Source organism: Mauremys mutica, chromosome 4 (genome assembly GCF_020497125.1).
Source record: "Mauremys mutica isolate MM-2020 ecotype Southern chromosome 4, ASM2049712v1, whole genome shotgun sequence".
Lineage (NCBI taxonomy): Eukaryota > Metazoa > Chordata > Testudines > Geoemydidae > Mauremys > Mauremys mutica.
Window position 1 is genome coordinate 124613882 of NC_059075.1, and position 27397 is coordinate 124641278.

Below are 27397 nucleotides of genomic sequence, written 5' to 3' on the forward strand. Positions count from 1 at the left end.
CAAGTCATGCTTGGCAGCCTGCCTGTGCAGTGTGTGAGAGCCCGAGCTCGCTGCAGCATATTCCCACTGTCCAATGGCAGAACAACTACACCAGCCGTATGTATTTATCCATCAGCAGGGAGAAGTGAGAACAGAGCCCCTCCAGTGCTACTCCATAACAGCCAGTGCCCATGGCTGGCGTTCTGCTTTCATGGGCCCTGCCCAGCTTACTGTGCTACTGCACCATGCAGCATCTGGGCCCGCACCACGCCTTGAGCCCACTGCGCTCACACTGGCCGTACCAAGCAGCTGCAAAGGCCCAGTCCCTGGCGACCAAGCACAGCAAGGCAGACGAGGCCCCATCTGAGCACACCTGCATATTGATCAACACATTGGCAGAGCTGTGCCTTGGGCTGGCCACGCCTGCTGCCCCCTTTCAGAAACTGGGACTTGCAGGACCTGAGATGGCTTCTGGACTTGGGCGCAGCTACAGGCACCAGCAGGTGAGTCAGGCATAGGCACTGACTCCATCGATGCTCCAGGGCTGGAGGCTCCAGGGGAGGAGCACCCAAGGAAAAAAATTAGTGGGTGCTCAGCACCCACCAGCAACCAGTTCTTCCCCCCACCCAGCACCTCCCACCCACCTGCTGCCCCGCTGATCAACTAGTCCCCCTCCCTCCCAGCGCTGCCCGCCCACTGCAATCAGCTGTTCCGTGGTGTGCAGGAGGTGCTGGGGGAGTGGAAGGAGCAGGGACAGGGCGTGCTTGGGATTGGGGGCAGAACTGGGCGGGAAGAGACAGGGCAGGGGTAGGGGTAGAGTGGGGGCAGAGCCTGGGGCAGAGCAGTGGTTGAGCACCCCCCAGGGCAAGGAAGAAGCCAGTTCCTGTGGAGTCAGGTGCTACGTTGTGACATTGAGCAGTGGGAGGTTCCTCTCATGCTGATGCGTTATCGCCCCTCAGTTCATCTCACCCAGGCTCAGGAGGGCCACAGGTCAGCAGCACGTCAACAGCCCCCTGCTTTCTCATCGCTGGCCATCTGACAGGGCTCTGAGAACAGCCTGGGCCTGGGACAGCGCTCCACTGGGGCCCTGCCCTGTGCTTTGGCAAGAACAGCTCAGCAGGGAATTGCTCCCTCCCCAGAGAGCAGTTCTCAGGGCCCATCTCCCCGACAATGGTGGTTTAGGGTACCTGGTCTACTGTGAAAATGACACAGCATTTGGCCAATTGGGATTTAAAGGCACGCAAAGCGATGAGCCTAGAGAATGGGCATGGACAGGTGGGCATGGGGCACACAAGAGCAGACCCCAGGGTGTGATACCCTAGACCCCCCCCCGCTACACCGACACAGACCTCCCCAGCTCCTCACGCACAGCCCCCCCTGCTCCTCAGGCGCAGCCCCTCCTCTGCTCCTCTGGCACCGCCCCCCCCCCCCGAGCCAGTGGGCCAGACCTCCCTGCTCTCTCTACTGGCGCAGACTCTCCTGCTTCTGCTCCACCAGCACAGGACCCACCCTTCTGCTCCCCCGCCCAGCACAGACCCCACCCTTCTCTGCTCCACTGACAGACACCCCCCTCCACTGGCACACAGGCCCCTCATCCTCACACACTTATTCACTCCACACTGAGTGGTGCACAACAAGCAACTCTGATCATTAACCCTGAGCTATTTCTTCCAGGGGATTAGGGGCCATTGGAAAGCAGCACTGCATCTGCAGCTGTTCCTGTGCTAAGGCCCCACAAATCTCCTGGGAGTTCAGAGCCTCCTTGGAAAGTTACAGTCTGTGAAACCAATAGCAAGACAAATCCAGTTGCCTGCACCCCCGAGAAAAGCAGAGCATGCGCCAGCCAGGCTGGGCTGCCCCTGAGGTACATGTGCTAGTGCCACCTCTGAACCTGCCCTCCATTGTGCTCGGCTGAAGGCCAGGTGTGTGGGGAGCACGCACAGCCCCACGGCCATTGACAAAGCTGAGCTAGAGCACACACATGTCACATGCAAAGTGAGGGTTCTGGGCATGCTGGGCTACAGCCTGCAGGCCAAGCACATCCTTCCCAGTGCCTCCCTCAAGGACAAATGGGTCTGAAAACCAGGAGCAGTGTTCTCTCAGCAAAAACCCTGCTTTCTGCTTGCCAGTCCCGAAGCCTCGTCCCATGCGTGTCCAGCACTAAGGGCAGCAGCACAGTGACAGCAAGATCAGTCATGTAAAGCATGGCACTAGACAGTGGCTGCACTGAGCCCTGAAGATACTGGGGGGAGGTGACATCTCTGGGCCAGCCCTCTGCACATTTCAGTTATTTCTTTGCATAAAATATCAGCATCAGGTGTATCTCCCCAGCCCCCCCCAACACATTCTGCCAATACTAACTGTCTGTGGCAGTCAGCATCTCTCCCCTTGCACCGTACGCTCCCTTTTCCTTTTCAGGGCACTGGAGATCCTGAACCCGCAGAGAGGTGGCAATTCATTTCTCCCCCAAGCATTCTCCTGAGTTTGGCTCTGCGTCACTCTAGACAATGTCCCGCTGCCAGTTCTGCCTGACAGCCTCCAAGCCGAGAGCAAAGCAAGGCTCTTCGGGGTGCAGGTTGCTGTTCGTGTGCTGTTCTGTATTGGCAGAGCCACGCAGTTCTGGAGATGTGGACCCAGACATTCAGGGACGTCCATCCTGCATCTGCTGCACTTGGTAACTACTCACGCTCCAAACTCTGTCAGCAGCAACAGGAACAAACACCCTCCCCCCATTCTTGCAACCCTGCCCCCATCTTGCACTGGCACGTCGCACGCTGGTGCTGGCTAAAAGAAAGAGCTTTAAGATTTTTTAAATTGTAAAAATGAATACCAGGTCTGCCGCATACACTGCATCCAATGACCCCAGGGCCCTTCTCAGGGCTGCCCCCCTCAGTTGGACCCCACAGAGAACACTGCTCCTCCAGCTCTGGGGCAGGCAGGTGGCCACTGCAGAGTCCCCAAGGACTGGTCATGTAAACAGTCATAAGAAAGGCTAACGTCCTATTTTCTGCCACAGGTCTCATCCATGCGGGAGATCCAGCTTCGATGTTCTATTGCAATAGTTTTGGGACGTCCACCTGCCAAGATAAAAGGGTTGGTTACCCTTCGGCACAGGACTGGAACCAGGGAGTTACTGGAATGGGTTGGGCTTGTTTATTTTTAAATGAATTGAGTGTGAGCCAGTTGTTGCATTAGTAGCATGGGGAGTGACTCTCTCTCCAGTGGGCAGGCAGCAGCGGCAGCTAAGGGCTCTTTTCCCTGTCCCAGCTTGAGAGGGTCAAGGGGAATTCAGTCTCCATGGTCCATTCAGTCTGTGCCTCTCACTGATACCAGAAAACCAATTGCAATATGGGCAACTCAGGTGGGGCCTGCAATTCCCCAAGCCACTGCTGAGAGACAGGGGACCCCATTACTGTTCCCTGAGTCACCAGCCTTCACACTTGACACTAACAGGAGATCTCTGTCCTCACACTGAGCCAGACAGAGCTTGTCGTGTATCACCTGGGCTTGGACACCGGCACTGGGCTGAGATGGCGAAAAAGACAGATGTTCACCCCACTAACACCTGGCTCAGCTGAGTCCTATGGCACATGCCTCTGGGTACTACACTGAGCACATGCCCAGTTATCTGTGGCTGGGTTATTGAGGGAGAAGTTGTAGAAAATCCTCAACCTCAGAGTGTAGAAACGCCCCAGAGTCACCACTGTCGGCTGGTGACTCACAGGAAGTTTCAGGCTATTAAACTCATCTGAAGCCAAACCTTGGTCCCCCAGCAACTGGCCATTGACTTAAATGGGTGGGACCAGAATTTGGCTGCTGAAAAGAATACAGCAAAACTGCTCAGGAGCCTTCAGCCAGTTGCTTTGGGGTTACCAGGCTTTGCCAAGGCAAACGGCGAGAGGATCTAGGGAACTGACTAATGTGCCAGAATTCCATTCCAGAGGTTGTTTCTGATTGGCTAGCACACAGAGGCTCTCCAAAGCAGGTTAGCCTCCCTTTATTCAGTACTCAGGTGACATGAACGTGGTGTCCAAATGTGCTTGGAATCAAATGCTGGGGGGGGGGGGGGGCTGTCGGAATCTAAAGCTAGACCTGAAATCTTGGGTCACCCAATGAACCTGGTAATGTTCTGTGGAGATCCCAGCTCCTTGTCCCTCACTTGCCTTCTTTAGCTGTTTGACATTGCTGGATCGAATGGCTGCCAACAGCTGGTCCCTTGAGTTCTTCTCCTGAGCAGGAAGTGCCTTCTCCACCATCTTCCTCTGGGTGGCTGGAGAGAGAGAATTCCTTATATTTTCATTGATCAGGGGTGGGGCTAGTGGAGGTGGGGGTGGGGGAGGTGCAGCCGGAGGCCCACCCTTCTTAGGAGAACTTTTAGGGGAAGACCACGGGGAAGATTTTGGGGATGACTGTGGCGAAGGCTTGGGGGACGCCTTTAGCAAGCTGCCTGCCTTTGGCACCTCTAGCAGGTCCTTCTTCTCACTACGTTCCTGAACCTGCTTCTGTTCCTGCAGACGTTTCTGCCTCTGCTTGTCCATGTTCCTACTCAGCAGGTTTGTGACTGTCATGCGGGGACCTGCCAATTCAAAATGATAGCCCAGCTTCAGGAGGGTGGTATTCTCCTTCAGCAGCTTGGCTATCTCCATCTCTGTCTTCCCCCCGCAGATGTGTCTCTGGTTATGGAAACGCAGCTCTGTCAGGGTGTTGTTCTGCAGCAGGGCACGGAAGATGGCCAGGATCCCTTTACCTGTGATGTGGTTAGAGTCCAGATTGATGCTGGTTAGTGACTTGTTTGACTTCAACATAATGGCAATGGCAAATGCAACATGGTCATCAGCACGGGTATTGGCCAGTGAAAACACTTTGACCACAGTGTTAAATTCCAAGGCCTCTGTGAAGCGCACCAGGATTTCACTGGTGATGCAGTCGGAGTTATTGACATTGACTTCCATCATCTCTGGATCATTATTCTTCACTCTTTCTAAGGGCTCATCAAAAATACTGGAAGCTGCTTCTTCCTCTTCCTTGGTCTGGCTTGGGGGGCTATCCACAGGTTTTGAGGAGCTGTTTTCTGGGATCTGTTTAGGCTCTGTCTCTGGTGCTGGAGGAGCCTTTTCCTCAGTGACACCTTTGGAGTCTGTAAGTGATTTCTCCCTACCATCAACCTTTGAGTATTTCTTTAAAGCTGAACACCTTTCTTCTTCTTTACTCTCCTTTTCTCTCTTTTCTTCTCCTTTTCTATTCCTTCCTAGCTCTTTCTTTGGTACTGCACTCTTCTCTTCTTCCTTTCTGTCCTTTCCTAGCTGTTTCTTTGGTGCTGCACTCTTCTCTTCTTCCTTTCTGTCCTTTCCTATGAGTTTTTTGTCAATGGCCTTGTCTTTGTCCTTGGGGGCCTTTTCTCCTTTGGGTTTTTCATTGCATTTACTCTCTAATTCTTCCTTCCCTTTGTAACTTGTTTTCTGAGCACATTCTCCTTTGTTACGTTCTTTTCCCAGATCAAAGTCTCGTTTCCTGACAAGGTCTTGGGAACGAGCTTCCTTGCCCTTTCCTTCCAGGTTCCTGGGGTCTCTCTTCCTCTCTGCTGGCGTCCCTTCCTAATGAGAAAGAAAATTAGAGAAAGAAACAACAAACTATTAGATACAACTCTGTGATGTTATCTGATTAAAATATGACCAGATATTTCATTGTTGCAATCACTGTTATATATTTGCAGCAAATATTGTACAAAAATTGTTGAGTGAGGTGTCTATGAAAAGGTTATGATTTGCTGGTTATGATTATGCTATCTGTATGCATGTATGTGAAGTTTTGTATGTGAAGTTATAAGTATTGGCTCTATACTTGGATTTCAAATGTTTGCTCCTGGGGGAACGCCCACCAAGTAATTAGCCTGCACATCTTGGAGGGACTATTCAAACTGAGTAATCCAACGAAAGAACATTTAACTGACAATGGACCATGGGAGATACTCAATGGAATGTCCTGCTGTGACTAGGCAAAATGCACGGACATGTGACTTTCCTGTGTAACCCCAAACTCCATCTTGTTGCTGTGATTTTCCACAGTAAAAACAATGGAATGCCCTCCACATGGCAAAAGCTATAAAAGGCCTGGAAACAACTCAATTTGGTCTTCAGTCCTGCTTCTTACCTCTGGAGGAGCTTTGCTACAAACTGAAGCTCTGAACAATGGACTGAATGACTCATCCAAGCTGTGGATGTACTCCAGAAACTTGATTTGAACCTGCAGTTTATTCCATCACTGCTACAAGCCTGAGCCAAAAATGTTGCCATTACTGTATGTAACTGATTCCATTTAACCAATTTTAACTCTCACCTTTCTCTCTTTCTTTCTTTTTATAAATAAACCTTTAGATTTTAGTTAATAAGAATTGGCTGTAGCATATATTTGTGTAAGGTCTGAAACATTCATTAACCTGGGAGGTAATGTGTCCGATCCTTTGGGATTGGTAGAACATTTTCTTTTATATGATGAAATATGATTTACAGAAATTTTCATCATATTTGACATGGATACCTGTATGGAGGCCTGAGGCTGGATCACTTTAAGGGAATTGTGTTGTTAGGACTTCTGAGTAACCAGTGAGGTAATAAAGAAGCTGTTTTATGCTGGCTTGGTAAATCTAGGTATTGGAATATCCACCAGCTTTATGGGGATTGTCTGCACCATTCTTTGCAGTTCACCCTAGTTGAGTGACCACAGCTGGCTCCCCACTAGGACGCCGGTCACAAACTCCCGTAACTGTCTAGCAAATATAACAGAGTAACAGAGCATTCTGTTTCTGTTATTTACTATAATGTCAGTAACTGCTTAATGCAAAACAGTTATAAATTCTGTTGCTATTCAGGTTTTTCAAAGGTAGATTAATAACTCTCGGTATTAATCTGGGTCCCCACAGTATACAATACGCATCCAAACACACTAATCAGGCATTGTATGATACATGCAGTATGTTGGTAGCTCATGAAAAGAACAGAAGACTTTGCAGACTAGATCAGACCCAGGATCCATCTAGCCCAGTACCCTGTTTTGGACAATGGTCAGCACCAGATGCTTCAGAGAAAGGTGCAGGAAACCTCCAGTAGCAGATGTGGGATAACCCATCCCCCATGACAGTCTCATACTAATCCCTATTTGTTAGAAATTGACAAAATAAAGGAGTGGCTGAAATGGGACTCGATTAATAAATATTTAAAGGAGGGTAATATAATTAATTAATGGAAGAAACTGGCATGAAGACTGAAGTGCTCAACATCAAGACAAAAACCAAACTTGTTTTTTCGAACATAGATGGAATGTACGAATCAGGTCACAGCAGAGATGAGACACTACAGCTTACACATCCTGGGTGTCAGCGAGAGCAGATGGATGGGATCAGGAAGACTAACAATAGCCTCAGGAGAAACTTTGCTGTATTCTGCACGGGATGATGGACAACGCCATGAGGATGTGGCTATCCTTTTGAAGAAGGGAGTGGAGCAGTCCCTGCTTGAATGGAAGTTCATCAGCAGCAGATTTATGAGAGCCAGACTGAAAGGGAAACACAATAATATCACCCTGATCCAGTGCTATGCTCTGACAAATGATAGTGATGAAGAAGCAAAGGACAAATTCTACCTTACACTACAGGCGGAGTTAGAGAAATACCACGCCACAACCTAACTATCGTCATGGGAGACCTGAATGCCAAGGTCGTAAGGACAACACAAACAATGCCAGAGCAATGGGAAGACATGGGAGTGGCACCATGAATGAAAACGGAGAGAGACTTGTTGATCTCTGCAATATGATCAACCCAGTCATTGGCGAAATCCTATTTCAACATCATGAAATTCACAAGCTGACATGGTGTTCTCCAAATGGCAGAGATAAGAACCAGATTGACCATATGATGATCAATGGCAAATGGTGACGCTCACTGACAGATGTGAAATTTAGAAGGGGTGCAGATGTTGGCAGCGACACCACCTTGTGACAGCCTCCATCAAGCTAAAACTGAGAAATGTGGGTCCACCAAACAAGGGACATAGATGTTATCATGTTAACAAGTTAAAGGTCCCTGAAATACAGAAAGCCTTCATTTTACAGTTAAAGAACAGGCTTCAGGCACTTGCAGACGATGAAGAGGAGGGGAACCCAGATGAGGGAATCAACAAGAAGTGAGACAAAGTAATAACAATCTATAAACAGAGCAGTGAAGCTGTCTAGGCTACAGGCAGAAGAGAAGGAAGGAGTGGATTACACCCAGCACATGGAACATCACAGAAACCAGACGAGCTCTGAAGAAAAAAGTGTTAGACACAAAATCCCAGAAGTTAAAGGACAAATACCACAAGCAGTATATCAGGACACACCAGGAGGTCAAACACCTTGTGAGAGTGGACAAACGACATTATATTGATAATCTGGCAACACAAGCAGAGGATGCAGCTACTCATGGTGAACAAGAACTGTCTACAAAATGATGCGACTTATCAGTGCAAACGGCAGACACCAACAAACACACTCATCAGCGACAAACAAGGCCACCCACTGACAACAGAAAAAGAACAAGAAATATGCTGGACAGAGCACTTCAAAGGATTGCTGAACAGGGAGCAAAGAGGAAACAAACATCTGGAAGGCAGAAAAAGATCTTGATATCAACACAGACACCCCAACTAAGGAAGAGATCATCCATGCCATCAAATCCTTAAAAAATGGGAAAGCTCCTGGCAAGGACAACTTGAATGCAGGTAAATCCTGAGGTTCAAGGTAAATCCTGAGTTAGTAGCATCTATCCTGACCCCTCTGTTTACATCAGTCTAGGAAAGGGAAAAAGTGCCAGATGAGTGGACCAATGGGGTTATAGTGAAGATACCACAGAAAGATGCTCTCAGTGATTGTAATAACAGGCATGGTATCACATTTTTATCTGTGCCAAGCAAGGTATTGCGTAAGATCATAGTCCAGTGTATATCAGAGACAGTTGATAGCATTCTCAGAAAGAGAAAGCTGGTTTTTGGAAAGGGTGGATGGACGGACCAGATCCTCACTCTACAAAACATAATAGAACAATGCTCAGAATGACAATGGCAACTCTACATAAACTTCATAGACTTTGAGAAGACTTTTGATAGCATTCAGAGGACCAGCCTATGGCGTATTCTGCAGGCATATGGAATCCCCCACCGTATAATCAACATCATCAAAAGCTTCTATTCCAACTTTACATGCAATGTTGATCACAGTGAGCTGTTTTGAAGTCAAAACAGGAGTATGTTGGGGTGTATCATGTCTGCAATCCTCTTCAGCATTGCCATCGACTGGGTAATGCGGCGCACAACAGAAGACATGCCAAGAGGCATCAGATGACACCCTTCTTATCCCTTGAAGACCTGGACTTCACAGATCATCTCACTCTCCTATCACATACCCAACACCATATACAAGAAAAAACAACCTGACTCAATACATTTAGCTAGCAAATCGGACTGAAAATCAACCATAATAAGACAGATATCATGACCCTTAATATTGCCTCACCATCACAAGTATGGATAGAGAATTATATTCTCACCAATGTAGAAACATTCACATACTTGGGTAGCACCATCAGCAGGATGGTGGAACAAGCCAGGACATCCGGAACAGAATCAGTAAAGCCAGGAACACCTTCAGGAGCTTAAATACAGTCTGGAAATCATCAAAATACAACACCAAAACCAAACTCAAGATTTATCAGAGCTGCGTTTATACTTTATAGTGCAGAATGCTGGGGAATGAGAAAGTATGACATGTCCAAACTGTCTTCATTTCTCACAAGCTGCCTCAGAAAAATCCTCCAGAACAATCTCAGACCAAGACCTATTCACACAGTGCAGCCAAGAAGATATTAACACTATCATTGCCAGGAGGCGTTGGAGATGGATTGGCCATGTGCTTCGGATGGAAACTGATTCCATCACCAGAGTAGCAATAAGCTGGACACCTGAAGGCAAGCAAAAACGAGGCCGCCTGAAAACAAAATGGCAAAGACCTGTGGAAGCTGAGCTGAAAAACCTGGGGCACAGCTGGGGAACCATTGAAAGACTTGCCAGAAACAGACAGGAGTGGAGGAGCTTCGTCGCTGCCCCAAATGCCAGAGGATACTAACTAACTAATATAATTAATGCCAAAACAACATGGGTTTATAGAAATAGATCCTGCCAAACTATCTTTTTTTGAGGCGATGACAAGTTTGGTTGATAATAATAGTGTTGATGTAATTTAGTGTTGATGTAATTTACTTACACTTCGGTAAGGTGTTTGACCTCCTGAGGTCCCTTCCAACCCTGAGATTCTATGATTTGGAACCGCACCACATTTTGATTATAAAACTAGAATGGTATCAAATTAACCTGGCACACATTAAATGGACTAAAATCTAGTGAGTTCCACAGTCTAATTACATGTAATGTGAAAATATATTTCCTATTATCAGTTTTGAATTTCCCACCTTTCATTTTAATTGTGTCCCCTTGTTCTTCTGTTGTGAGAAGGGACAAAAGAAGCTCCCAATCTCCCTTCTCTAGGCTAATCATTTTTTCCTATCCTCATTGCCTTTTTTATGAAACAATTACAAACTTTTCAATCTTTCTTCATAGGAGAATTTTTCCAGGCCCTTGATCATTCTAGTTGCCCTTCTCTGAATGCCCTCTGGTTCTGCAATATCCTGTTGGAGATGGAGAGATCAGTGCTGCAGACAGTATCCAGCTGAGGCAGCACTTTTGATTTCTATAATGACATTATGATACTTTATGTATTATTCTCCATCCCGTTGCTTATGTCTCCTAACATTGTGTTTGCTTCTTTGATGACAGATGGATATTGAGCCAAAGTCTCATTGAGCTTCGGCAATGACATCCAGGTCCTATTCCTGACATGATGCAGTTAGTATAGCAGTCTGAAAGGTGCATGAGTACTTCACATTTTCCGCTACGGTGGGTATTACTTTGCATTTATTGACACTGAAATTAATTTGCCATGGTGTTGCCCATTCCCCTAGCTTGTTAGGCCTCCTTGAAGTTCCTCACAGTTCTCTGTGATCCTGATTAACCTAAAGCAGTGGTTCCAAAACTTGTTCCGCTGCTTGTGCTGGAAGTGGCAGCCAGTATGTCCCTCGGCCCGCGCCTCTTCCAGCAGCTCCCATTGGCCTGGAGCAGCGAATCGCAGCCACTGGGAGCCACGATCGGCAGAACCTGCAGACGCGGCAGGTAAACAAATTGGCCCGGCCCGCCAGGGGCTTTCCCTGCACAAGTGGTGGAACAAGTTTGGGAACCACTGACCTAAAGAATTCTGTGTCATCTTCAGATTTTGCTGCCTCACTGCTCATGCCCCTTTCCAGCTCATTAATAAATATAGTGAATAAGACAGGGCCTAGTACAGAACGTCAGGCCCTCACTGTTCACTTTTTGTCAGAATGAAAATGGTCAGTTAGTTCTATTCTTTGTTTTGATCCACGACAATACTTTCCTTTCATTGCATGACTAGCTAGCTTCTTTAGTTGCCTTTTGTGTAGGACCTTGTCAAAGGCCTTTGAAAGTTTAAATTGTCAATCAGTTCTTTATCCACTACTTTACTGACAATTTCAAAGTTTTCTAATAGATTAGTGAGACATGATTTTCCTTAGCAGAAAGGATGCAGTGCTGCTTAGATCTTATATGTAGCATGATCTTACAATTTTATTATTCTATGTTTGATCATAATTTCAACCAATTTACCAGGTACAAATGTAAGGCTTATTGGTCTGTAATTCCTCAGATTGCCTTTAGAACCTTATATAAATGTTTCTAAATCTTGGTTCAACATGAGTTACCCTCCAAGCTTCCATGCTGGAGTGCATGCCTAGAGCAGGGCCTAACAGTGCCCAGCCCCACCAAGCTAAAGAAACATGGGATTAAGTGGGTGGCTCCCCCACAGCAGTCTGGCACATGTTCAGCTGGGTAGATCAACTAGAGTTGTAACATGAGGCTGCCATACCACTTTTGAATGTATCTATTTTTTCCCAGCCTGTCCTCTTCTGACTCCTCATTCTCTGATAGTACCTCATCTTTATTACCAGGAAAGAGTGTGTTTGTAGTAGGAATCTCCCCAACTTTCTCCACAGAGAAGACTGATGCAAAGAAATTATGCTGCTTCTCACCAATGTCCTTATCTTCCTTAGTTGCTCCTAGTCCTTTTAACCCCTGGTGATCCAGCAGACACACTGGTTTTTTCGCAGGCTTCCTGCTTCTGACACACTTAAAGAATTTCTTGTAGTTTGTGTTTATTTTTTGCTCTTCAAAACCCATCTTAGCCTCCCTATTCCTTGTACAAATATCCTGATGTTGTTTAGGCTCTTTTTCATTGGCTTAATGAGGGTTAGATTTCCATATCCTGGAGGATCTCCATTTGACTCAAATAATGTTTTCTTGTGGCTTAGGATTTGTCTTCTATTCTTTATGTGCCTCACAGAGACACAACACAGCCAGTCTACTCAAAGCAAACATCCAGGGCAGCTGTTCTACAGCTCCCTGGAACCCCATGATCAGACTGCTCGGCGCTTGCACAGCACCCCAGCATCTGTCACTTGGAGGCCACATTTGGAGAGGTGGCTTGGGTTGTTTGTTTGTTGGGTGAATTAAAATCTTCCTGTCAATTCTGGGCCTGAGGCCTGTTAGTTTAACCTGCATTGTACTCTCCCGTGGTTCACGAAGTGCAGTGGGACTGCTCCTTGGGATCCACTGAAGTTAGTTTCGTTCTGTCTTTGTGCACTAGGTAGCTTATGAGGGGTGGGATCAGATCTGTGTGTCACTCATTGATCCTGGGAGAGTTTCTGCCTCCTCTAAGAGTTCAGAAGGGAACAGAGTGGGCTGAGCCTAGTGGCGAGGTGGGAAAGGTTTTCTGTCTGACGACAGGCAAAGAGGAACATTGCCTTGCACTATAGCTAACAGGGAGCTGCCCCCACCACACAGGTAGGTGCTCAGCTGGGCTCAGAGCTTTACCTATATGAATTAACATGGGTCCCCTTGCTGCTCTGACCTGCAGGGCTTAGCGCTGCAAGGGGGGAGAAAAGCATGCCCCAGAGGACTTGGCAACACCACAGATTTGTTTCTGAACAGAGTGGTGTGGAGGAGTTGGCAGAGGCAGCACCATCACTGGGAGCCCTTTGAGGTGTAGGGGAAAGGAGAAGAAATGGGGCTCTGTCCTGCTCTGATGTAGGAACCTGCTAATAGTGGTCTCAGCTGCAGGGAACTCCAGAGCTTCTGGCACTGAACTGCAACCAAAGCCCAGAACCTGGAGATGGGCCAGCACAAAATCCCAGTCCAAAGACCATTGACCTCTGTGGAAGTTTGCAGTCAACACTGTTCCCCTTCTGTATAATGGGCCAGCCCCCAGCTCTGAACGCCCCTGCCTGCAAAGATCTTCGGCTCTGACTCAGGCCCATCTCCATCCCAACTGTTTCCCTGCTGTGCAATGTGCAGTTCGCAAACCCAGGGTTAAGTGAATTCCACAAAGACAGACGTTTTTCTGTGGAAAAATCTGGCCTGGCTCTAAGTGCGTGTGGAGCTGCCCTTGGAGACTGTTTGTACTTGGAGCATACACAGATGCCATTTGGGATGGGAGTTCTGTTTATTTCATTTAGAGACTTCTTGGCTGCTCATCTCAGATCTAAACAAGCAGCAGAAGCGCATACACCAGACTGAGCAACAGCCCTGCAGCAGCTTCTCCTGCCAATTCCATGTGCTCCAGCCTGGAATGCAAACTAGCTCCTGCAGCCACCCACCTGGGAGAGGAGATGCTTAGCTGCTCTGGGAGGCAGCCTTGGGGCTTCACCAACCCACAGCCCAGCTCCTCCTCCTTCTCATTCTGGATGCAGCTGCTGGGAGCAGGCAGCTTGAGCTCACCTTGGGCGGTGGCATTTCCCCTCAACCAAGGCGAGAGCCCCTTTCTGAGATCTAGGTGGTGATATCTCCAGCTCTGGAACAAAAATGACTAATCCATGTTGGTTGCTGCCAGACACTTTCTTTGCTTCAAGCAGAAGCAAATGAGGCTCACTCTTGTCTCCAAATCAGGGATCTCAGCAGCAGGCCCAGGAGTTCTCCCGCAGCCATCATACACCGATCCTGTCCCAGCTTCCCAGTGAGGGGCACTTGCATGGTAATATGATCCCTTTGCTCCCCTTGGTACCAGCCCCATCCTCAGTAAATGCGTCTCTTTTGCCTCAGGAATCCCCTTCTCCTGCTCTATCCACAATGTCCCATCTCCAACACCACCCTTTGCCAGAGAAACACCTTCCCTTCTCCACAGCAACTCCATTCACCCTCTCCAGCCTCCCGGTAATGAGCTACCCCTCCATGAATCACTGCTCCTCCAGCCCTTTCCTCTTGGCAGAGACCCTGCCTCCTTGGCTTTAGCTACTACCCCATGTCCCCATTATTGCGAGTATCCCCCAGACACTAGGACATCACCCAGCACCCCAGCCTGTGTCTCGCTGCATAGCTCAGGAGGCGTTCCTGTGTCCTGTTACATGAGGTGGAATAAGCCTCAGGCTCATCACACATGTAGATGGCAGGTGCACAAGCGCAGGGACTTCCTCTCGCTGGGAGCATTAGCACAAGATCAGTGCAGTCTCAGAGACACTGTTATCCCAGGGAAGCCATAGTCAGGACAGCACCACATTCCTATTACAACACAATTTGAGTGGGTGGAAACTCCCTCACTCATTGCACTTCGGTGTGGCACTCTCGCTGGTGTGGTTAACCCACCCCACTGAGCCCCTACACAGCCATACCACCTGGCCCCCACCCCCACTGAGCCCCTACACAGCCATATCACCTAGCTACATGGGGCATGATGCTGGGAGATACTATTACATGACCAAGGATACTCTGATCCCATAGTAACTCTAACTCAGGAACCAATCCATGCAACAAACCTCGATGCCAACTCTGCCCACATATCTACACCAGCGACACCATCACAGGACCTAACCAGATCAGCCACACCATCACCGGTTCATTCACCTGCACGTCCACCAATGTAATATATGCCATCATATGCCAGCAATGCCCCTCTGCTATGTACATCGGCCAAACTGGACAGTCTCTAAGGAAAAGGATAAATGGACACAAATCAGATATTAGGAATGGCAATATACAAAAACCTGTAAGAGAACACTTCAACCTCCCTGGCCACACAATAGCAGATCTTAAGGTGGCCATCCTGCAGCAAAAAAACTTCAGGACCAGACTTCAAAGAGAAACTGCTGAGCTCCAGTTCATCTGCAAATTTGACACCATCAGCTCAGGATTAAACAAAGACTGTGAATGGCTTGCCAACTACAGAACCAGTTTCTCCTCCCTTGGTTTTCACTCAACTGCTAGAACAGGGCCTCATCCTCCCTGATTGAACTAACCTCGTTATCTCTAGCTTGCTTCTTGCTTGCATATATAAACCTGCCCCTGGAAATTTCCACTACTTGCATCCGAAGAAGTGGGTATTCACCCACGAAAGCTCATGCTGCAAAACGTCTGTTAGTCTATAAGGTGCCACAGGATTCTTTGCTGCTTCTACAGAACCAGACTAACACGGCTACCCCTCTGATACTGATCTCATGGGTCAGGTTGGACAGAGTTAGCCATTTGCACGTTGGTGTCTGTCTCTTTGTGTTCACCTGTTTTGTCTTGTGAGCGTCTTGGGGCAGGGAGTGTCCCAGTTTGTCTGTACCCGCACAATGGGTCCCACTCCTCCCAAGGCCCTTGGCACTACTGAAATATGAATCAATAATAATAGTATTCATGGACATGGGTGGGGGCTGGAAGAACGTTTGCCCCCCACACTCTGATGTGACCCAAGCAGATGGGCACTGGTAATAGCTGGCATTCTGGGAGTTCCACTCATTCTCCTGCCTCAAGTAGAAGGAATCCCGTCTCCCCTGATCATTTCAGCTCTTTATGCAAGTGCCAGCTGCTCACTCCACATGCCAGCAGCTCTGAAATCTCTTTCTTTCTCACCTCAGTCAGTGCAGTTTGGCACATTGGAGACTCTTGAGCCTCTCCAAGTTCTTCAGGTTCAAATCAGCAACAGTCTGGGCACACCTGGGACCCAAGGCCGCCTGGCGCCATATGGCTGAGCAGCAAATAATGAGGACTCCCTGGAGTAAGGGAGGCTGTGAAGGAAGATGTGAGAGAGAAGAAGCTGGAACACGTCCTGCACTGGGAGTGGCAGAAAGAAAGAGTAGGAGATAGGTCTCCCCCAAATCTGAAGAGACTAGAGCAAAATAGAACACGGGGCAGGTCCAGGCTTAGCAAATCTGCAATAGAAGCAACAGTTCCTATCGCTTCCAGCACAGTAACACCTAATTGCCATTGTTCTCCATCACATTCCCATCTCTCCAGATACCAGCATGCATGTTTAACTCCTGGGCCCACTGCAGGGTCTGCTACAAGTTTCATCTTCACAAAGACTCCAATAAGCATCATCTTGAGTTTCTTTGCTCTGGCAATGGCAGAATTCATCCTGGGGAGAGCAACAAAATTTCCAAGAGGCATAAACTGGCTGTGAAGTCTCCATCCTGGCAAAGCTGAGATCATTGGAGTCATGGCTCTGAAAATGATTTTCACATCACTTCTTCTGGAGCTCTCTGAAATCACTGTTCTTCCCTAATGTCCAAAGCCAAGCACAGTCACCCACGAGGGGAGGGTAATTAGATTTGCTTGAGGGGAGCTGGGGAACAGGGGAAGAAAGAGGCAACCCTAGAGATTTCAGAGGCCAATGTGGCAGGTGCCCAGTGCAAAAAAATTTCTCTCTGGAAACTGGTAATGGTAGTTTGACAATCTGTGAACACTGAGGTCTTTAATGTGGCTAAAATATCAATCAGTCACTCTGGGAGGGAAACATAGTGGTCTAAATACACAGTAGATCCTTGAATCTCAGGTCTGTCATGTAGGCCTGGCCAATAGTGGTATAACCACATCACTCTGGGGTGTGAAAAATCCATCCCCATGTGATGTAGTTACACAGACCTCAACCCCCATGTAGACAGTGCTATGTTGGCAGGAGAGCATCTCCCATCATAGATTATCAGAGTTGGAAGGGACCTCAGGAGAGCATCTAGTCCAACCCCCTGGTTCAGAGTAGAACCAATCCCCAAATAAAGCCCCAAATGGCCCCCTCAAGGACTGACCTCACAACTCTGGGTTTAGCAGGCCAGTGCTCAAACAATGCACTGAGCTATCCCTCCTCCCTCCACACAGCTGCCTCCTCTCGGGGAGGTGGAGTAACTATGCCAATGGAGAAGTTCTTACATCAGCATAGGAGCTTCTTCATTTAAGCACTACAGCAGCACAGCTTGCCAATGCACTGTTTTGAATGTAGACCTGCCCCAGCACTTGAAGGCAGGTTTTCTAACCCTTTAATGATTCTCATGTCCCCTCTCCAATTTATCAACATCCTTCTTGAATTGTGGGCACCAGAACAGGACACAGGATTCCTGCAGCAGTAGCACCAGTGCCAAATACAGAGGGAAAATCACCCCCTCTAACCCTACGTGAGATTCCTCATTACCCCTGTGGCCACAGCACCGTACTGGGAGCTCCTGGCCCCAGTGCAGTGAGGTGGCTAAGGAAGCAACTACAATCCAAGCAGAAGTAGGGGTGGTGTTATCACTACTGAATACTGCACTAGCAAGATCCTTACTAGATGCTGTGTCTAGTTCTTGTGCCAACACTTTTAAAAAAGCCGTTTAGCTACAAAAATTATTCCAGGTCTGGAAAACAGACCTTACAGTGAGAGAATAAACAAACTCAATCTATTTAATTTAACAAGGTCAAGGGATGACTTGCTCACAGACCATCCGGTACCTAGTGGAGAAAAGTTTTCTGACAGTCTAGGGATCTTCAGTCTAACAAGATAACGGTGTAACAAGGTAAGCTGAGGCTAGACAAATTCAAATTAGAAATAAGGTGCAAGTTTTTAACAGTGAGTGTAATTAACCATTGGAACAACTCCCAAAGGCTATGCTGGATTCTCTCTCACTTAGTTTTATATCAGGGCTAGATGTCTTCTTCTAAAATGTATCCTCTAGCTCAGTGGTTTCAACCTGTGCTCTGCAGAACCCTGGGGGTCCACAGACTATGTCTGAGATTTCCAAAGGGGTCTGCATCTCCATTTAAAAAAAATTTAGGGGTCCACAAATGAAAAAAAGGTTGAAAAACACTGGACTAGGTCATCCAGAAGTGAGGGGCTTGATACAGTAGAGATCATTGGGGGTGGATTCTCAGGCCATTGGACTAGTTTATCATAATGGCCTCTCCTGCCTCTAAACTCTGTTCAGCTATGCACATCCAGGAACTAAACCCCCACCTGCTGCACCTAGGCCACTGCCTTAGCCACACTGCTGCTATACAAGGTGGTCAGTGCCAAGTGAAGGAGTCTGACACACTCTGCTTCATTCAGTCACTGAGTTCTCAACAATCAGCCTTGAAGAACATGAGTGGCTGCACAGAATGCTAGAGCCTCTTAAAGTGTATGGCCCTCCTGCTTTGTTGCACCCTGCCAATTTGCTTCATCTCTGCTGCCCTGTTCACACCTCATCTGTTTAGGCTTTTCCATAGTGCTCTGACACATTTACTTCTAATAGGTCTAAAAATGAATGACAATGCAAATCTCCCATCTAAGTGTGTTTCCTTAGTCATCCTGGAGCATAATTATTAGGGTTAGGGTGACCAGATAGCAAGTGTAAAAAATCGGGATGGGGTGGGGGGTAATAGGTGCCTATATAAGAAAAAGCCCCCAAATTTGGGACTGTCCCTATACAATCAGGACATCTGGTCACCCTAATTAGGGTAGTGTTTTCATACCCAGTGTCAGACCTTTAAAAAGAAGTCTAACAAAAATAGCCGGGTGCTTGGCTGATTAATCATTGGTGTTTTGATGAACTGAAATGACTGCTAGTTTCCTCTAAATAGACTAAAATGAGTATTGCTATTGCTTGCTGGTGATTGCACTCCCAAACCCACTCAGATGTTTCCTTAAAAGGAAAAGGAGACTCAGAACTTGTCTGGAATCTGAGCATTAGAAGCTAGTGGTTCCTCCCCAGTACAGACTGCCAGTCTTCTACTACAAAGTTTGTTTGTCAGAGACAGATGTTTGAAGGGGTTATTAAACAGACATCGTTTGACTCTGGAGATTCACCTGTTGGTCTGTGGCATTTAGCAGAAGATTGGCATGAAGGTGAAGTGCAGCACACTGCGTCAATGTTTTTAAAAAAATAACTAAGGGCTAAAGACCCACATTGCTTCTTCCTGAATCCTGCGGTGGGCCAGCAAATAGAATACAGTGCTATCTTACCGCTCCCTGTCTCTGTGCAGTGACTGCTCTACACTTAGGCTCAGATTCTCAAAGCTATTTTGGTGCCTAACACTCACTGAAATTAATGGCAGTATATCTTTGAGGATCTGGGTCTTAGGCTTGGTCTGCACTACACAGTTAGGTCATAGAATCTCAGGGTTGGAAGGGACCTCAGGTGGTCATCTAGTCCAACCCCCTGCTCAAAGCAGGACCTAATCCCCAACTAAATCATCCCAGCCAGGGCTTTGTCAAGCCTGACCTTAAAAACCTCTAAGGAAGGAGATTCCATCACCATCCTAGGTAACCCATTCCAGTGCTTCACCACCCTCCTAATGAAAAAGTTTTTCCTAATATCCAACCTAAACCTCCCCCACTGCAACTTTTGAGACCATTACTCCTTGTTCTATCATCTAGTACCACTGAGAACAGTCTAGATCCATCCTCTTTGGAACCCCCTGTCTGGTAGTTGAAAGCAGCTATCAAATCCCCCCTCTTCCTTCTCTTCTGCAGACTAAACAATCCCAGTTCCCTCAGCCTCTCCTCATAAGTCATGTGCTCCAGCCCTCTAATAATTTTTGTTACCCTCTGCTGGACTCTTTCCAATTTTTCCACATTCTTCTTGTAGCGTGGGGTCCAAAACTGGACACAGTACTTCAGATGAGGCCTCACCAATGCCGAATAGAAGGGAATTATCACATCCCTCGATCTGCTGGCAATGCTCCTACTTTCACAGCCGAAAATGCCATTAGCCTTCTTGGCAACAAGGGCACACTGTTGACTCATATCCAGCTTCTCATCCACTGTAACCCCTAGGTCCTTTTCTGCAGAACTGCTGCCTAGTCACTCGGTCCCTAGACTGTAGCAGTGCATGGGATTCTTCCGTCCTAGGTGCAGGACTCTGCACTTGTCCTTGTTGAACCTCATCAGATTTCTTTTGGCCCAATCCTCTAATTTGTCTGGGTCCCTCTATATGCTATCCCTACCCTCCAGTGTATCTAGCACTCCTCCCAGTTTAGTGTCATCTGCAAACTTGCTGAGGGTGCAATTTATCCCATCATCCAGATCATTAATAAAGATATTGAACAAAACCGGCCCCACGACTGACCCTTGGGGCACTCTGCTATATACAGGCTGCCAACTAGACATGGAGCTATTGATCACTACCCGTTGAGCCCGACAAGCTAACCAGCTTTCTATCTAGCTTATAGCTTATGTTGACCTACTTATGTCAGTGTACACACCACAGTCCTGTCTCATTAATGTAAATGCCCTACTACAGCGACATAATAACTCCACCTCCACGAGAGGCATAGGGCTTATGTCGGTGTTGTTAGAGTGACACAGTGTCTGTGTAGACACTGTGTTACTTAACATAGGCTTATGGCCTTATTTTCAATTTCACCTCTCCATGCTGGAACCATGAAATTGACAAGAAAACCTGGCTGCTAGAGTCTGGCTGCTCCTGGCTCCCCACTCCCACCCTGACTGGTGCCTCGAGGCTCCCTGAATAGCCTAGGTGGCTGCCCCTCCGCTCTCAGCTGGGAGCAGGGAGCTGAGAGCCCAGAGAGGGAGCTGGGCTCCCAGCGGGGAGCTGAGAGACAGCAGTTGGTGGAAGGGCTTCTGGTGAGCATGCGCACTGCCGATAGAAAGAGGGTAGCGCGAACATCAGCCACGCAGTAATTACTGCAGTGTCTGTAAGTTGACCTAACATTGGTTGACTTAGAACTGTAGTGTAGACAGGCCCTTTGTGTAGAAGTCAATTAAAATGCACATGTTGCATAGGAAGGTTGCGACTCAGAGGTGGACTGGTGGTTCATTACTGTGTGTCAGCAACTCTTGTCAGACACACTCACCACACCTAACAAACGGATGTCATGATCTGGTAACACACTGGTCCCAAAAATCATTGCCTGGTGCACAGATTAGTAAGGCATTGATTGTTGCCCTTTCTAACTTTATTCCTTACTCTTGGTATCATTTAATCCTTTTGTTAAATAAACTTGTTTTACTTTTACTATAAGCCAGTTCAGGCTATGATTGAAATCAGAGTGTTTGTCAAACCCCAGTTCACTTAATGTGCTGCAGTGTATTGTCTCTTTACTAGAGCAACAAACTGAATAACTCCTCAGAGTCCTATGGGCATGGGCTGGACACTGCAGGGAGATATCTCTGGGGAACTCGGGAGCTGGGGATCGCTGTCTGTTACTTGCTAGGCAAAGCTTGGATTGGCAGAGCCCTCAGGAGTTTGCTGGCCAGGCAGACATGCTGGGGTGTCAGAGAGCTGTCTCACAGCTGAGCAGCAGCAACTCTCCTTTGCTGAGATTGAGAGGGGTAGTGCTGTCACTCACCGTTCTGGGACCCCCAGCAGATTGTCACAGCTGCAGCTGACTTTGGGGAAATGTAGAACTGGAAGGGTGTTGGGGTCACTACAAAAAGTAACTGGGTGGTGAAAGCCAGGGCGTGGCCTGCATGCTTGTCTGCCAGCTGGTGGTGTCAAGGCTATTAGCCACAGCAGCCCCTTACTGGTCTGGGCTGAATACCAAAGTGTCACAAAGGTGCTGTGACAGTTTCATAGCTTCCTAGGTTCCAAGGTGAGAAAGGGCCATTGTGACATCTAGTCTGAACTCGCGTGTAACAGCCCAGAGACCTGCCCCACAAGAATTCCTAGAGCAGAGCTCTGAGAAAAAGGAGTCATCTCGATTTACAAATTGCCAGGGATGGAGAGTGGCTAGCTAAAGAACACCAGTAATGATGTGGATGATAACCTGGATGCTTAAATCACACAGCCTTCAGCAAACGGCACCCTACTTAGCTGTCTCAGCACAGGAATCAAAGAGTGACTGGATTGTGGAGACAGAAATTCCCCTATGTGCCTAGAAGTGGTCTCTTCAGGGCAGAGGCAGATATATTGCTGCAGGTGATGTGAAGAACAGTTACATGCTGCCACCTGTGATGTGCTGGGGGGGACTCTCTTAAAATCCTGCAGTCAAACAGACGGGAAGGCAGGGGTGATTTCCCTGCCTCTCTGTTACATCATTCCTGGCAGAGAGCACGGATCCACAGGCTTCGTAAAAGTACATCTGAAGAGAATGTTTTGCCTTTAGAATAGACCAGATTACACCAAAGAGCCAGTCTTTTCAAACCATGTCCTAGGAACGTGTCTGCAGAGCCCCTCCAATCTGCCCCCAGCTGGCATAAGCTGAACACACTGCTCTGCTCCACTCTCCATGCACTCTGCTGAGCTTTCCTGGTTCTCAGGGACAAAATGTAAACATTGCCAGGAATTGGCAGCTAAACGTAAACTTGTTTGATAAGGGGAGCTGCTTCCCTCCTTGATTCAGAGAGGGGTTTGGTTTAAATGAGTAAACAAATGAAAAGATTTCCTAGACTTTCCTTCCTTCTCTGTAAAGCACATGCACCATGGGACATGGGATTTATCAGTTAAGGGGAAATTGTTTGTAGGAGCCCCTTGTTCAGATATTGGCTGCACATCCCTCTAGACACTGTCCAGGGATGTCAAAGTCTGCACCTTTCACCAGTGCTAAATCCTCCTAAAATCTAGTTACTTACACACTGTAAGATGAATTATCCTATCTTTAAAGATGGTGAAACCCAAAAGATCCTATGCTAAACAATTTGGGGTCTTCCAAAAACATTCCAACCTGATTGCTAGATTGATTCTGTGTCAGGTGAGTAAGATCTTCTCATCAGGCTGTGAAATCAGAGCTGATCCAGAGTTTTTGGAGACAACTGTGTGTGATGTTGCACCCCATAATGCTTTATGGAAATATGCTTATGAAATTAAATGACATAACTGGAATATGTTTTATGCTAGATATGCCATGTAATAGCTCTCTGCAAAGGTTATGATCTACTGGTTATATTCATCTTATTTGTATGCATGTATTGTTTTTGTATTCCAAGTTATGAGTATTGCCTATGTACTTGTTTAATTTTAAGTAGCCTCAGTGAAGCAGTTGGTCAGCTTCCTAGAAAAGACTATTCTCAGTAAGTGCACAATCAAGAAAACAATGAACTTGGAGATGCCAATCCACATCTGAGTTTTCTTGGGAATGTGGCCTGGCTAGTAAGGAACTCAGTCATTCATGTCAGACATGTGACTTGCCCATGTGACTCCAAAACTCCATCTTGGAGCTGGATTCTGGATAGGAGAGAGGAGGGGGTAATAAAGGTAATAATTGGAGATATGCCAATCTCCTAGAATGGACCTTGCAAGGTCATCAAGTCCAGCCCCCTGCCTTCACTAGCAGGACCAATTTTTTTGCCCCAGATTCCTAAGTGGCCCCCCTCAAGGATTGAACTCATAACCCTGGGTTTAGCAGGCCAATGTTCAAACCACTGAGCTATCCCTCCCCCCATAAGAGAAAGTCTATTTAAGCCCCTGGGAGACCCCTCCATTTTGTCTTCAGTGGTTCAAGAGATAGCCTCTCCACCCCAAAAGGATACCTGAAAGAAACTGGAACAAAGGACAGTAACCACAGGGATGTGAGTGATTGCTGGACCCAGATTAGAAGGAGGCCAGTCTATAAAAGAAGCTTACTGGAACATCTCTGAGAGTGAGATGTCATCTGTAATCACTTTCTTACTGTATTAGGTTTAGACTTGCAGGTTTTATTTTATTTTTCTTGGTAATTCACCTTGTTCTGTCTGTTACAACTGGAACCACTTAAATCCTATTATCTGTATTTAATAAAATCACTTTTTACTTATTTATTAACACAGAGTATGTAGTAATACCGGGTGGGGGGTGGGGAACAGCTGTGCATACCTCTCTACCAGTGTTATAAAGGGCAAACAATTTATGAGTTTATCCTGTATAAGCTTTATACAGGACAAAACGGATTTATTTGGGGTTTGGACCCCATTGGGAACTGGGCATCTGGGTGTTAGAGACAGGAACACTGTTTTCAGTTAAGCCTGCAGCCTTTTGGGGCACGTTGTTCAGACCTGGGTCTGTGTTTGTAGGAGGCTAGCGTGTCTGGCACAACCAGGCAGGGTTCTGAAGTCCCAAGCTGCCGAGGAAAATGGGCTCAGGGTTAGTCTCAGCACATCAGTTAGCAGTTCAAGGGGTTTTCTGTGATCCAACCCATCACACTGTGTTGTTTGCTTAGGGATCTGTGTGATGGTACCTTCCAAACAGCATCATCTTTTACCATCAGGACACTGAGCATTGGAAATTATGGACTGGCAACTCCTGAGTGATCCAGGGCTCCAGAAACTCCTTGCTAATGTCTTCCAGTGATGGGAGCTTCACTAACCCCTAAAATAGACAGATCCAAATCTATGTGTCACTTGGGGAAATCTGCTCTCAAGGAAGGCAGTGGAGGACCACATACCATTGAGTCCACAGAGAAACTGGGAGGCAATTTTCTGCACATCCAAGCCTTGTCCATGCACAGAAATTGCACTGATTTAACAACATTGATGTCTAAGTTGAGTTAATTAAATCAGCACAACCCCTTTGAGTGGATGGTCTTAAATTGGGTTAGGAATGGCTGACACCCGTTTAGCTTCTTCTCTTTGTTACTGAATTACCCTAAATTGATATTTGCCACTCTTAAAGTGGATTAAGAGTATCCACATGAGACAAGTGCACAACTTTAACTAAATCAATTTAGAAACCGATTTAGTCAAATCAGTGTAGTTTGTGTGTGTAAACTGGAGTTCAAATGAAAGATACTTCGTTTTCCTCAACCTCTCATCAACCAAGGAGCAGGAGTTAGGCCCAGATCCTAAAACATATTTAGGTGCCTAGCTCTCATTGATTTAAACAGACAGCCCCTTCCCTGACTCACCCAGCTATTATTAAGGGCACTGTCTTCTGCATGGCCAGTGGCAGGCAGGAGTTTTATCTTCTCCTGGGCAGATAATCTCCAGAGAGGAGTTTGTGCCTTGCAAGCAAACCTGAATAGCACAGAGACCGTAGGGCAGCCTGGCAAAACCTGAGACAAACATTTGTCCCTCTTCTCCTCTGCCCACTGTATTGTTAAAAGCCTTCTACAGCTGACAGAATGTTCCCTGCTGCTCACTATCTCTGAGCTTTATGGAGGAAAAGTGGGGAATCCACACAGTGAATGGCAAAGCTTTGTCAGGTGCTGACGCCATCTTGAATTTGCAAGAGAGCAAGGCAGTGAATCAGGGGTCTCGCAAGAGCCTGGAGAGGGTCTGGGGATTTAAAGAGGCAGCTAGCAAGAAACTGAGTGAGACGGGACTCTCCCGAGCAGACCACTATGTGCAGGAAGCTGGTGTGTCACTCTAATGAAGGGATTTAATCATAATTACTGCCCTGCAACCAACCAGCCCAGCTGCTTCCCCAAGATGCTTCTGCATGTTCTACAGATGCTACTCAGAAGGCCTGATGAGCACCAGAAGGTCTCAAGATCTACATAACAGCCTCATGTTAGACAGGACCCAGCATAAAGGAAGACAGAGTGGGATAAGAATGCTCAGTGAGAACCAAGAGTGCGGAGCAGCCCCACCAGCCCTGGCTGAGGTGGAAATGGAGAGCAGTTGACAAAGGGGAGGAGCCAGGGGAAAGGGACAAAGACTAAGGGGAGGAGCAGGAGCCAGCTGTAGGGATGTGGGTAGCCGTGACCAAGGGAAGACGCAGGCCCAGAAAAGCTGATGGTGAGTGGGAGCACCTCTGCCAGAGCCTTCTCCTTCCCACAGAGACCTGAGGGAGGCTGCCAACAAGTAAAGGCAGGTTCTTTGAATTTTCATATACCTGTTATCATAACATCTGGGCAAATGGGAGAGATTAATTAACTCAAACTGTCCACAACAGAGAGGACACACAGCTCCATTCCTTGTGCTCCCCAGCCAAGCATAAATAACCCAGGCATAGGCTATAGTCAACCAAATTCCTGGCAAAAAGATGTGTCCTTGGCCATATTCTGAAGGTTACTAAACTCCAACTCCCAATGGCCACCAGAGGGAGCAAGATCTAAAGTGGGGCTCAGCTTGCCCCTGAAAATGCACTTTTAGGGACAGCTACTGCAGCAGGTCCTAGAGACAGAGGGCTCTAAAGGCCAGATGAGGATGCCCTTGCTTATACGGAGCCAAGTAGCACCTTAGTCTGAAAACAGTCACATTACAATCAGTGTGTCTACTAACAGAATAAAGTATGACTAAGTGTGAGCAAAGGGTCCCAATCTGCTCATAAGGTAGCAAGGTCCTATGGGATCGATTTTCCCCACCCCCAAGGAAATCTGGCATTTCTCACTCTGAGCTCCTCTGACCATATCCATTCTCCAGTGGGGATCTGCCCTCCCTTTGGTCAGCTAAGCCCATTTCCCACATATGCTGAAGACCCTCCCAATGCTTTGGTGCACTGCCTTGACAACCAGAGATCCTGTTTCTAGAGTTTCCCTAATAAGGTGATTCTCAGACTGCTGCTGACTTACATTTTGGCATATTTACATTTTTTGGCAAGACACAGTGTGACTCTGGCACTGGCAAATTGACATTGGCTTCCAGTGTCAAGCAGGGATGCCATTGCTGTTGTTCAGACCCTGCCTGGCCTCCTGCCAACCCTGCACGTACCTAACCCATGAAAAGCTTATTTTCTGTTCTTTAGCCATTCCTTTCATTTATGTTAACAAGGGGCACAAACTTATTCCAATTCCTCTCTGGTCAGGCCGAGAGAGTCCAGCACCTTTCTCTGCTCCCCAGGCCAATAGTCCTGAAACATGCTCCTCCAGGACTGGAACACTGTTCTCCAGAGACTAACCTTTTCCTGGCCCTAAGTCTAGGCCTAAATTGGCCTTGCTTGCTGAACTGAATGCAGTGAATGGACCTTAAAATTTAGTTCTTTTGTCAAAAATGACATTTGATAGAAATAGCTCCATTTCCTTGTGGGTATTGTGAAGCAAGTGCTCAGAGATCCGATTAGGCTGCTGGATGCGTTGCACATGGAGAGTTCAGTTTCTCTAATAAACCCCATTTTTAGAAGTCAGGGCAAAACTGGGAGGCAAGATCAAACCAGTATCTTAGATGCCTATATACAAATGCGAGAAGTATGGGT

General features: G+C 47.3%; 1 protein-coding gene across 2 annotated transcripts in view; it reads right to left on the reverse strand.

Annotated features, from left to right (window-relative positions):
* Window positions 1-700: 700 nt before the first annotated feature.
* Window positions 701-27397, reverse strand: part of LMOD1 (leiomodin 1) — a 58122-nt gene continuing 31425 nt past the window's right edge. The window contains exons 1-4 of one of the 2 annotated variants that reach the window (XM_045016866.1): window positions 21702-21874; window positions 16017-16171; window positions 4143-5573; window positions 701-3056 (exon numbers count right to left, since the gene is read on the reverse strand). In XM_045016866.1, the coding sequence (XP_044872801.1) occupies window positions 3030-3056; window positions 4143-5573; window positions 16017-16040 (1482 nt within the window). In that variant the 5' untranslated portion in view covers window positions 16041-16171; window positions 21702-21874 and the 3' untranslated portion in view covers window positions 701-3029. Of the gene's footprint in view, window positions 3057-4142; window positions 5574-16016; window positions 16172-21701; window positions 21875-27397 lie in introns of those variants that run through there. The other variant, XM_045016865.1, reaches the window with a different exon arrangement.